A 13644-nucleotide genomic window follows, 5' to 3' on the forward strand; every position below is an offset into this window, starting at 1 on the left:
GAGTGAAAGGCTGGCAGCGTCAGTATGCGAGCACAACTTCAAATGTTTTCACTTTATACCAAAAGTACAAGAAATCACAGTGCACAGAGTTCAGCGCCCTGCAAGCTATTCTGTGAATTCTTTTCTTCTATATACATCTGTAAAAAGCCTTCATAGTGAGCTTGCGGCCAATTATCTGGGACTTCATTACCTAAAAAACCCCCAAAAAAAACAAAACAAGGATGATGTTCGAAGGAAAAAAAAAATACGAAAAGAACGCAACACCACAAATCTCCTCTGGTTTGAAAAAGGCTTTCTATGTTGAAGCCATTCATCAACTCCGGTGCACTATTCACATGGAGAAAAAGAAATGAAAACTGTAAATCTGCAGGCTTGTCAAAGATTAGAAATTGGTTACGAGATGACATGTCACCATGTTGGAGGTGTGACAGTAAAAGGGAACACCGCACTGCTTTTGATTTCTCTTCCCTCACGCTCACACAGCAGGAGATTAAGAGCTTTCTAATACACAAGAGGCAATTTGTTGGGTTTCTTGCTGAGAAAACAGAGAAAAAAAATGTCATACTGATTCTTTTTATTATTGTTACTCATCAAAATGTTAGTTTGTTGGTTAATGCAATAAGGCTACTGACTTTGGATTTCTCCACTTGATTGTACTTACAGGACCAGGAGGACCAGGAGGACCAACATCACCCTGAAAAGACACATCGCAAAACTTCATGTCAGTTACTTTTTATGAGTCAATATTATACAATGAGAACTAAAACAAACAAATAAATAAGATGACATAAGCATAGATGGGCAGCATGTTAGTACACATGCACACTCGGTTTACTGCTCTTGACCCATGAGAAAAAAGATGTTCCTGGTCTGAACCTGCTGGTCAGTGGGGCATGTTTACATGTACTCCCTTTGCCAGGTTTAACTTAGTGGGTGGAACGGGGGTGTTGTGATTAGCCCCGTTGGCTCGGAGAGATGATCCAGGATCGATTGTTGTGTGTGGAGTGGCTCCTGGATAATCTGCGTGGTGAGGTAATTAATGATTCTGCACCTATGTTGTTGCTTCTCTCTGCTTTGACCCTTCGAAGGACTGGAAACCAGTCCAGGAACAACCCTCCCCTTAAGCCTATGTTAGCTTTGACCCTGACAATTTCAATCACCCGAATAGAGAGGGTGTAGGAAGATGGGTGGATGAGGGTGTGGTGGTTAGAACTATCACCTTATAGCGAGAAGACTGAGGTGTGTGCATCGATAATTAATCTGTCTAACACCGGGTATTGTATGTATGTATGTATGTATGTATGTATGTATGTATGTATGTATGTATGTATTTATGTATGTATGTATGTATGTATGTATGTATGTATGTATGTATGTATGTATGTATGTATGTATGTATGTATGCATGCAACAATAGAGTGGGTAGCTTTCAAATTACACAACAGAGCCGTTGGAAGAGTGGAAACTACAACAGCAATAAATATTTTTTCTTAAAAGCCTATGGGGACGCTGCATTTAACCTTTTGCACAATGTTGTTTAGATGTTACATGGACTCCCATCATGTAGCCTGTTTTACCACTGTAATACGCGCTCAGGGGAACGTTGGAAGATACTTAATTGTGAACAATTGCATGAGGGAAGCTCAATTCTTCCCATTCATAATTTACAAGCTATAATAAAAGAGCTTTTAAAAACACAAGCAAAGCTTGCATCTCCATATTAAGTGCCACAAACAAGTCAAATGCACTGAGAGAAGGCATGCTGTACTACATAATCCTCTAAATTTGTAATTTCATTAAGGGAAAAGGGTTTCGGAAGTTTTAAATTTCTATCTAGATGTGGATCAAGGAAAAAGGGAATTTTCTAGAGCACCACCACTAAGTAAAGAGAAAAGTGGTTTCGTCAAATAAGATATAACTCATTTGTGATGTCGCTTTAGGAACAGCAATACCAGGAATGTCAATTTCTTAGGAGAAATCACAAAGTGATAGATCGCTGTGAAGCTGATCTCAAGATGATGATTTCTTCTGACTTTTGGATTTGATGGCTTATCATTAACAACAGTACGTCTTTCAATGCTGCCCACTTAATAAATCCAACCATGTAAATGATTTGGGTTTTTGCACTTGTGTCACAGCTCTAAAAAGTTTTCCTTTACCTCCTAACATTTCTCAACTTAAAACAATTGTCATACCCTGAATACGACTCCTACAGAGTGTGATCCCTTCACTTTTTCTCTATAGCCCCACCATGAAGCTGACATTTTGGACCGTATTGAAATGTCTTGACAGCTATTCAAAGGACTGGCATGCAGTTTGATGCTGACATTCATGGCTTCAGAACAAATGAACCATAATGACTTAAGTGATCTCTGGCTTCTTCTCTAGTGCCACGGACAGGTCTAAATTACTACTTCTCAAATTCCCCTGGACAGATTGGCACCAAATTGTGTATAGTCAGCAATCTCCTCTCTGACGATTCATCCTAATGACTTTGATAATCCTTTTAGCTTTTTCTCTAGCACCTGCATGAGGTTGAAATGAATGCTTTGAGGGAAACGCTGTGGCATCACCGGCTTCCACAAAACCCGGTGCACACATGCACTCATCCCTTCATCGAGACTAACGGCAATCACTCGGGCAATATAGCAACATTATAACTTGCACCAGCGTGTTTAGCCTGTTCTACATCGTGATCTCATTGCTATCATTAGGATTTTAGCTATTTCGCTCAAAGCCTCGCTGTGCCTGAATACAGAGTGACAGTGCTGCAGCCATGGCTGTTTGGGAACAAATGCAATCAGTTGAAGTCCATAAAAAAGAACTTGAATCAAGCTTCTCATTTCTTTTTAAGGGGCTTTTTCTGTCTTTGATCACTGATGAAATGAGCCTTATGAGTTAGTGCCTTTTAAATGTTTTTTTGTATTACTGTGCAATTCGACCTAATTTAAAAAGGAGTGCTCGGGATTGACTTCCATCGGTATGAATTTCATTATGTGTGCACATTACAAAAATCTGCAATGAAAGTAATGGCAAATTAGGCGAAATGAGCAATGCATATAAGAATCTGGTGACCGAGTGAAGTTTAATATTCCGACTACAGTTCAGAAGCAAAGAGCCAAAATGAGCTTTGTAAATGGTGCTGTTGTTTCTTCTTGATACACTGCTTGATTATTAAAACAAGAGTTAGTGGAATAATTCTTAAGTGATGCTATTCTGCTAAGTGACAGATAAAGTGATATTTAAGATGATTAAAGAGGAGAAAAATGAAAACTGTAGCCTTTTTGTCGAAGCTCATTTTTGAAGAAGAAAAATTTTGCCAAAATTTCACCAACAAAAGATAAAAAAAAGGCAGACATGCACACGCTTGTGTGCGCACACACTCATACAGGCACGCACGCTTGCATGCACACAGAGACGTGAATTATTCTTCTAGGAGCAAAGCACAACAGAAAAAAAAAAGAAAAGAAACAAAACCTGTGGAGTCATTAAACGCTGCAAAAGGTTTCAAAGACTCAAGGAAGGAAGGCAGGCTTCAAGAAGATAACTAACTCAAAAGGTGTCACCTCTGATTTCTGCCACCTCCTACCAATTAAGTTGCTTGAACTGGCTTACCCCTTTTTCCACCACACTCACATACACAATCCTTGGCTGTGTCTCAAAGTACAAACAGGGGGAATCATCATATATGACACTTGACATTGACGCGACTTACTTTTTGTCCCTTCATCCCGTCGGTCCCTTCGTCGCCGGGCTGACCCTGTGGGAGGAGGCCTTGGTTAATGACTGTGTAACAGAGCGGTGTTGTACATGTCACCGCAGGAAAATACGTACGGGATCTCCGCTCTCTCCTTTCTCCCCCTTTTCCTGGGGGACTCCAAACTCAACCTTCTCCACCTGTGTGTGAGCAGAGCACATCAGTGACAGTGACTGACGTTGAAGGCACAGCGAAAAGACACAAAGCTACGAGAGTGAAATGTTGGCAGAGGCGATTGCTATGAATAGGTAATGAGAAAATAGGTACAATACTGGGTCATCGGAGAGTGAAACTAGTTTGTAATTACAGAGGGCGGGGGGCAAAAAAAATGCAGCGGCTTCATGTAACTGCAGCATTATATGAGTGTAGCAGGATAATGAAAAAAAAATGGGTCTTGTTGCACTGCAGCATTTATCTATGAATCCAAGTTGAATAAGTTCCTTTGTCTGCCAATAGATGGCACTTCATGACTGCTCGTGAGCTGTCCTTGAACATTTTACCTTGATTTCTTCTTGGCAGTCATACACTTAAGAAAAACAAACTCGGGGTCAAATGTACATGGTGGCCTAATAAGACAATAATAAAACTTTGATTTATTTTTTTTTAAAAGCAATTAAAACTGCAACAATTTTCTTACATTTTTTGGTTTTGTTAATTCTCACATGTATTTTTCACCTTTTCATATCTCATCCACAGATATGACAAAAACCTTTGACAAAAATAAACTGCCCTACTCTCTTTAATCTTAACAGCTGAACACACATGGGAGAACACAAAATGTCATTCATTCAAGATTATTGTGGTTTTGCATGACATGCGTGAAGAATTAACCAGATTCCTTGAGAAGCTCTGTGCTGAGACATTATGGAGCATCTGTTTAGCAATCTGAGAAGACAGAAAGACATCTGAGAAAAGTTGGGGCATATTTGCACACTCCTTAGCGGTGCCTGGACTCCAATAGACAATAATTGCCATTCAGTTTCAGCCCCTCCTCTGTTCCCTGGACTCACTAATGACAGCGGCTGCGATACCATTCATTTAATGAGATATAGTCACTGTTTCCTCGTCCAAATTAGGAGCTGTTATTAAATCAGTCGACTGCTGCCATGTATGAACAGATGGATTGTCTTATGAATATTTGAGGCGTAGAGGAGGGACTACTCGCAAAATTGACTTTGAGTACTAATTGAATTCTGTACAGCTTTATTAACCATGGGGCAACTCATAATTTCATCATGATACTTTTAAAGAAATTCCAACATTTTAATTGCGATGATCCTATCAATCACATGCTTTTTCATTAACAAAAATGTATATACAGACAATGGATAGAGTTTGCATTGACTGATGACTCAATGTATCATGACGGAAATCGGATTAATGCAACTGAGATGCCACTTTCAGCAAAAAAGATCTTTGCCTTCTATTCTGTCATTGAGACAGTGGTAGCCAAGAGGTTATAGAAGTGGACTCGACATTGAAAGTTTGCAGGATGGATGGATGGATGCACAATGCGATATGATTTGTTGTGTTTAAGAGACACCTTGCATTGTCAAACTGCAATAAAAACTGCACGCATCCTGTTCTCCTTCAATATCAGAGTCCATTTGAGGCTGTGAGTGAAAGACGCAGTTATGGAGATGTAATTCATGAGAACTCCGTCTTTCCTGCACATCATTCATACAGACCTATTTTTTTTCCATAACTTTTAAAACATTCACACTCTGTTGAGTGAGTGAGAGGGGGGCTCCGCTCACGCAGATGTTACACAAGCTGCAGTTTAGTCTAACTTGCATCTATTTTGTCCAAGCTAAAAAATGCACAAGGATGGCAGTGAGAGATACCGAGGATCCCTGATGTTGTTCAATTATTTCTGCTCGTGAAAACAATTTCTTTCCATTCCTCTCGGAGGTCTAGTACTTTATCTTCCCTCAGTTATCATATTAGCCTGTGTAAATTAGTTTAAATGCAAAGCTATAGTTGTTTCATTATAGCATATTAAGACGTAGAGTGTTTCTCTGGGACACAGGTTCTCTTGTCATCCACTGGAAGCATAAATTTATCATGACGAAGGGAGGATGTATCAGTAAAGTAGGGCCATGACTGATTTATATCAGGGGCAAGCCTGTTATGCACATTTAATGTACGCGTAAGAGCACCAAAACAATGTTTCTTTGCATGTCTGAACTAATGTCTACATGAGTCGAAAATCTTACAGTGAGTGCTTCAAATGAGTCCTATTAATTATGGTGATACATTTAATTTCAACTACGCATCTCTGTCTCCAGCAAGCTTCATCACCTGCAAGTACAACGACATGCTTGAACAAGTGAGCCTCCAACCTTTTACTATATAGTCTGACAAGTATTGAGCATGATCTGCCTGTTTCCTCAACGGTTTCAAATCCTCCAGTTATTAAACAAAGACCCATTAAAATATAGTATCAGTTGCAAAGATGACACTAAAACTCACAATCTCAGAGCTATTTTCCTTTCTGCCAAGAGAAGCTTTGAGTTTTATGGCTTCATTCCATGATATGCGACTCGTTCAAAACAAAGCGGCAACTCGGCGGCTAATTAAAGAGAACTCATGAAAACTAAATAACCCCTGTTTGTCTTTTTTATTTTACACAGTAATGCTGTGTCCTTTTTTCACCCAGGCAAAACCACTGTACATTGTGCCTCCGTCCGTGTCATAACTATTGTGATCCCATTTTTTTTTTTTTTAGGAATGATCAGCATGTCCCCATATAGGCAACTTTGTTTTCAAGGTTGGCCGGCTGACACTTCCGTCTCCTTGCTCTGGGCAGAGGGAACAGGAGGAGATCTGCGGCCTGAGCTGACACCACAGCAAAACGACGCAACTATACATCAAACGAACAGCTGCGGTCAAGAGGTTGTCCACTACACAATAGCTTTCACTCTCTGCATGATCACAAGTAGGCCACAGGAGGCTTGGTGGGTGGTTGGGTGGTGGTGGTGGGGGGGGGGGGGGGGTTAGGGGAAGGAAGCAGGTTGCATCGGAGACAGCAGGAGGCCTGGTACAGGTCCACGTGTGTTTTTTTTTTTTTTTTTTTTTTTATTACATTGCATATCTCATGTTCCTCCAGTGAGCTACAGCACCCCTGGGCTTCATGAAAATGATTGCAGACCCTTTTTGCAAAAGCACTGTATGTAATGGCCATCTGTCTGTTTGGACTATGAGCACTGAGTCGCGCTGTGTTGCACTGCAGGTGGCGCAGGGTGGGAGATGCTATTTAACATGTTCAGTAGATAGGCTACAATTGACTGAGAGATGCCATTTGCAACAAGAAATATTTTTTCCCCCTCACTTTTATCACACAAAGAGGCAGTGAAGTGCACCATGGATTTAGCTTCTGGTTACATGTGCAACAATTGATGATATTCATCAATGTAGTCATAAAAACACTGTTAGTCACATTCATCCATTGTCACAGCTGCCATGCAAAGTGCTTATCTTGTTTTGGGGACTAAAAAGTTTTGGCCGGATAAGGGATTGAACCCCCAGCCTTGTGATTGTAGGACAAGCCCCAGACTTACGTAGGTACATCTTTATACAGTCAATGCAACACACATGATTAAACTCTTCCCCTAGTTGAACGGCTGCTACAACCAACACTGCTCAGTCATCTTGACAATTCACACTTGCTGGAAGTGCAGGTAAGGGTCAGTTTATCACACTGGAAGACAGCTTGAATCTACTATAAATGCCACATGTCAGTACTTTGTTTTGTGATGAATGATATTTGGAGAGAATCCTTGACACTTACTCCTTCAGATGTTCCTGGGAGGCCCTGCGAAACCAAAAGACAATCATATGAATATTCTTGTCAACGCTACAAATCTTATTTGTCAACACATTATTACCATAGTAACCCTTTCTTCGCCCTAATTTCATACTCCTGTGTTATGCTATTGTGACCTTTGAACATGCATTAGTACTCATAAATACATAGTGAGATCACAGTAGTCTACACATAATATTTAAGCAGGTCTTTGTTAAATGCCTTTCACAGACTTCCCTGTTGTTGTGAAATGCTAATGTGACTTTGAAAAATAACCGCTGCCCCCCCCCCCTTCAAATCCTCACACTATCCTACTGCCAATGGACAAGAGAGAGTGATGCCCCGGAGTGTGTTTTGAATAGATGATTTTGCCCCTGAGATCTACCTCAGCAAAACAGGTGACTCATAAATGCCAATACCAGGGGACGGAGGAAAATCTGGCACATGTGAAGGGTATCATCAGGACACTGCCATTTAGAAATGTCACACCTCCGCTGTCCTGTCTTTCTTCTCTCCTACGACTTTGTGTTGTACAATTGCATTGGTTATTGAAGAGGCAGGGCATGTATAGAAGTAACTTCCTTGATTTCTGCATAAAATGAAGTAAGATTAACCCTATGTCCCGATCAGCAGTGTAATCAGGGCAATCGAGTGTGAAAATAATTGGACGCCCAAAGCATCTGAGCGACATGATGCCTAAACACTCCTGTTTGTCCTGACATCAGCTCAGTTAAGTGTCTGACAAGCTGTCTCCTTCACCGCATCGCAGTGTTGGTGCCCTTTTGTGTGTGGGTCACTACACAAACACACAAACAGTGTCTGGTATTGGCTTGGATGCCAGAGGAAAAGACCATAATTCAAGGAGTCAATGGGCCCTCCAGGCAGACGTGTCCTACTCATCAATACAAACCTTCCCAAGTGCTACCTTAATATCCCTCACGTGGTTTACTGGTAATGATATAGCCAGTGTGGAAAACGATTTGAAAAAGATCAATGCAGTCTAACCATGAAATTAGTTACTCTTCACCATGAAGAGAGTAATTTCTCTTTCCGTGATGGATTTGCATTACATGCCTGCTGTCCTTGTTGACAATTATCTTTGATATGCTTTTGTAATTGAAATAACTTTGTAAGATGTGGAGGAGCTCTATTAACTATTCGGAGGGAAGTGTCCTATCGGGCGTCCATTATAAGATCTAAATAGATCCTGGCACAACAACTTTTTTTAATTATTTATTTGGACTATTTTGTAATTGTAGTTTTTTTTTTTTTTATAACTATTTAGGGGATGTTTAGGGGTGTATTGATGTGTATGTGATTCTGAAACAAAGAAATGTCCTATAAAATATCAATACAATATTCTACTATGTGCCATTACATTAACGTCACTGCATTAAATGTTTAGGTCTTAACTAAAGCGCTGGAGGCGGTAAGGTTTTTAAGATCAGAGTTGCCATGCATTAATAAACACCGTGTTGAAAGTAATGCATAAAAACCAATGGCTACAGTATGATTTTTTATTTGATTTTCAACAGCATAATCGTGGTCCTGATGCTTAATTAGAAGTGAAAAATGTTAAGCGTTACACCATATCACTTACGGGTAGGCCTCTGGGTCCGGGATCGCCGGGTTTTCCTCTCCGTCCCTAAAGGGGACACAAAAAATAAGACAAAGATGAGTGAATGTGTAACAACAGGTGTGGTTGGGCATGCATGCTGCCAGCAATTAAGGCTACACAGCAACTCTTGTTGCAGTCTCTAATTTGCTTTTAATTAACAACAAGAAAACAGCTTAATTGCCGCACCCCGTGTGGCCCACTACTCTTTGTTCCCTCCTTTGGTTTACTGCCTCTTTTCCAGCTGTGCAAGTCCCTCGGTGCATCAATCAGCCCAAAGAGGGCATACAGCAGCAAACACGCCAAGCCTTCCACTAGGGGTCAAAGCAAAGCCACAGTCTTTTGTTTTTGACATATTTCTTTTCTGGTAAACCCCCCCCCCCAAAAAAAAAACCTCTTCAAAATCACTTGAAAAGCTGACAATTTAATGAGATGTAATGCTGTATAAACCAAACCAAAGTTGCTGTAATTTACATCAAGAGGGTTTATGTCCTCATGAGAGAAGAGGATAAAGCTCTGTGGATACCCGCGCTGATATCCACTGGCAGAACATCATGGGCTCTGTGTTGAGTAGTGCTGGGAATTAACTGGCTTTCACGTACACAAGACAGATGTAAGATCAACTCAATTAGGAGGCAGGAGTTCTCTGGCCAATATCAATTCACTGTACAACGGCGTGATCAATGGCAAAATGACAAGACAAAGCAGATGCCTGTATTGCGGCTGAGCATGATTACCTCTTTCTAGTATGGGTTTCATCAGCTGACACCATTGCTGTATTGAGGCATTGTATTCCTCTCTTACTGTACGTGTCAGTGCGGGTGATACACACACACACACACAAAAAAGAAAAAACACTTCGCTCCTCCACCGAGATGGTGGCTGCGTATCTCTGTGGAGAGGAGAAGCTCGCTCGCTGCTGGAAGAAAAGTTGAGAATCACAAAGCGACGCCCCCGACTCTTCCCGCTGACACTCCGTATATGCACTTTGATTAACTGGGTCGAATTTGACATCTACGTCTGCCAGCAACAAAGGCAAAGCAAGGAACTTCACTAACAGCTACTGCTTTTAATCATCTGTTTGCATGTGCGTTCGCTCTCATGTGCAGCATGTGTGTGTTTGTATTTGTCCTCCATAGCTTACAGATAATGAAAAAAAGTGATGTACAGTAAATATTAACCTTAATAATGACACAATAGAACCAGTGTATGCCTCCTCTTGGGAACTTTGTGCTTCCCTCAGTTCATGCTGTTTGATGTGTCAACAAAGCCTTGGCCAGCATCTTTTGATATCTGTGCTATACAACGCGGAGGCCACTATATAGGCTATGTGCTTTAAAGCGTGCATGAATGAGGGCTCCACAGAAGAGCTGGAAGGCATCAAATTACCTTGATGTGCAGCAGCAGCATCTCCAAACCTCAAAATCCTTTCATTGAAATAAGCGAGATTATATGACATGGAAAAAAAAAAAAAAAGCTCTTTGAAATGTAATTGAGGCAGGTTACTTTTGTGGCAAAAGAAGGGAAGTCAGAGTTGCGGCTGGAATTCAGTGAGGGCTCGAGCATCATGGCTCTTTGTGTAGATTCAGACCGATTTCAGCGTTAAAAGGTTCACGTCTCACGAGGCAGCATTTTGGTGAGGGCGAACGGTGTTACTTTTTTTTCCTTTTTGGCTGATAATTTACAGGCCAGAGCTGAATCACTACTACGTTCGCAGAAAGATCTGACTGTTTGTTCTCGCCTTAGTCCCTGCTGCTGCCCTTTCCCCTCCGAACGCAACAACAAAAGCAGATGACACAGATAAGTAATTTAGCTAATGAATATTTCATATGCTATTATGCCAAGTAGGTCATGAATTATGCAGTTTTCAAAATTATTTCCCCACATTTGCCCTTAAATCTCTTTTAACTCCAAAGTGCGTACTAATTTTATGTCCATGTATTTGCATATCATCATCAAAATAAATAGTGGCATTCTACATCTGCACGGCTTCTCCAGTGAAGTGAAAACAGCCAAATTATGACACAGGTTAACTCCACAGTAGCTAATGTAGAGCTGGAGCTTACTTACAGTGACCAACTTATAAAGTGTTTCTTAATAAGGCGATATTAGACTTCCAACCCCTTTATGCCCCTGTTGCCATAGATATATATATATAGATATGTGTACACTTCATAACCATAACTTCAAAATAGTTAATATTAAGAAATTCAAAAACTTCCAAAGAAATTAAGTGTGCCTCCATAAACTAGTTTGTATAGCAGCTGCAGGGATCTCCAAATGTAACATGAGATTCACAATACCTTTAAAGACAAATACTAATATTGGCCGATATTGAAAGTTGAAGATAACTTTGACAGAGGGGCAAATTCACTCATTCACAGAGCTTTATTTATCTATTTATTCATTAATATAACAGTCACCCATCCTCTATACTGCTTTATATTATTCAAGCTTGCAAAGACACTGGAGCCAAACTCCACCGTCTCTCCATGAAATCAGAGTACATCCTCGACAGGTCAACACCCCATCACAGGGCAACCAGAGACACTATACATATTCACTCCTAATAATCATTCAGAGTCAACAATTAACCTCAAAACCATCTTTTTTGGACTGTAGAGGGAAACCCACACACACAAAACTCTCCGACTCGGATTCAAAAAGGAGACCTTCGCTCTGTGAGGTAAGAGTACCAACCACTTAACTGCAATCTGACCAAAATTTCACAGCCATGAAATTTGAATAAACACAGATGGACTGATTCTAACTTCAAACTTACTCAACATCATTATAACAAGAGTCGTACTGCGGTCACTTGCCAACTCATTAGGTACACCTCAGTAATGACAAACTTTATCTACAGAGTATTTATATTGTATGGTGTTCAACAACGTTGCTTTGAAGTATTTAGTGTATTGTCTTTGGTACAAACAGGCCGGGTGCAGCTGTTTGTATCAGCTAAGTGTATCTCATTTGGCTGCGTGCAGGCAGACTCAGTTGGGGGTGACTATGCTGGAAGTCCATGTCAGAGTTTCACTTCTTTGATAATGTATTAACATTCATTCAATATTCATCAACACCAACAGCTCAGGCAATCATTTTCACAACAAAGCAATTCATTAGAATGACTATATCGAGTGACCTTGGGGTGACGCTGGCACTTTTCAGTGCAGAGGACCTCTGGTTAGTGTGCCGTCCCCAACAAATCTGTACACTGTCACAAGAAGTAATTAGTCAGGACCACAGCTGTCATCACTGTTTGCACTCACTTGACTCTCCGAACTGGGACACCTGTCAGTGACATAGTGAGATAACTAGATAGTGGCGGTGGAATATCGACACAGTCGGGATACTGACAACTTCTGGAGCGCCTTACAAGCATCCGAACACTGCGACACATCCTCCGTCAGAAGAATTTCCCCATTTGAGGATTTTTGATTTAAGTTTATTTCTGTGTTAATGCCCCTCTATTGGTTTGATCAGGTCAATTTAACGTGCGTGCACCTCGTGAAAACGATACTGAACCGAGGTCATTTCAGAGACTGAGAGCTACTTCTGATTGCAGTAATTTTGTATCCATTTGTTTAAGTGCAGACAATTTCACCATGTAGCTATCCTAATTGGCAAATGTAGTAACAACCTGCATACTTAGCGTTTAAGTGAAATCACTACATTAACTTCCAAAGCACATTTCCATTAACAAAATAATAAATAGCCAGTTTCATCTGAAATGTCCATCAGCTAAGAGGTTAGTCTGAAAACAAGTTTTGTAATCGAATGCTCGGAACTTCACCTCAGTGAGCGGTAAGGGCCCATTTGATGTTAAAAAGCTCAGTATACTGCTGTCACTGTGCATCAAACAAACATCGAATTGATATGTTCTTTGCAGTGTGGCCATACAAAACTAACCTCAAGTGAATTAGAGAAGTTCTACACCTTCTCTTTGATTTTGTCTTTTTTTTTTCTGACTGTACTTTTGTACTATAAGAAAGATAAATGTCAGGAGTGAACTATAGTCCAAAAAGCTAAAACAGTCTGCAGGCAGCTAGAGATAAAATGAAGGATGAAAGATTCAACTTCAGAGAACAAAGAAGTAAGAGGGAAAGAAAGTTGACTTCTTTTTTTAGATTGGACGCCACCAAATGCCATGATAAAATGTGTCAACATGATTGTAATTATGTCTTCAACAGAATTTCAGGCGCATCAAACCAGCCCGCAGTGGCTTTAGCTAAGGCAGTCATAACTTTCTCATTTCCTTTTGTGTTCCTCCATCCTCTAGTCCTCTTTCAATTTGTGTATATCATAACTCTCTGAGTCTCATCCCATCCCTCTCTCCTGCCTCCTGCTTTTCTTGTCATCTCTTCGTTCGTTGCTCGTCTCCTGTCATTTGCCCCGTTTCTCACTCACCCAACTTCCAGCGCCTGTTGGATCACCCTAGCAATCTCTGTTGCTATGCAACGCTCA

The 13644-nt window shown here is 40.6% G+C and overlaps 1 protein-coding gene across 1 annotated transcript in view; it reads right to left on the reverse strand.

Annotated features, from left to right (window-relative positions):
* col19a1 (collagen, type XIX, alpha 1) overlaps positions 1-13644 on the reverse strand; it is a gene marked incomplete at its 3' end in the record, with an annotated part of 82415 nt that overhangs the window by 17145 nt on the left and 51626 nt on the right. Inside the window, exons 13-17 of the mRNA XM_080481040.1 lie at positions 9163-9207; positions 7548-7571; positions 3835-3897; positions 3716-3760; positions 662-694 (exon numbers count right to left, since the gene is read on the reverse strand). Of these exons, the coding sequence (XP_080337166.1) occupies positions 662-694; positions 3716-3760; positions 3835-3897; positions 7548-7571; positions 9163-9207 (210 nt within the window). The remainder of the gene's footprint in view (positions 1-661; positions 695-3715; positions 3761-3834; positions 3898-7547; positions 7572-9162; positions 9208-13644) is intronic.

This window comes from Lipophrys pholis (genome assembly GCF_963383615.2).
Source record: "Lipophrys pholis genome assembly, chromosome: 15".
In the NCBI taxonomy this organism is placed as follows: Eukaryota; Metazoa; Chordata; class Actinopteri; order Blenniiformes; family Blenniidae; genus Lipophrys; species Lipophrys pholis.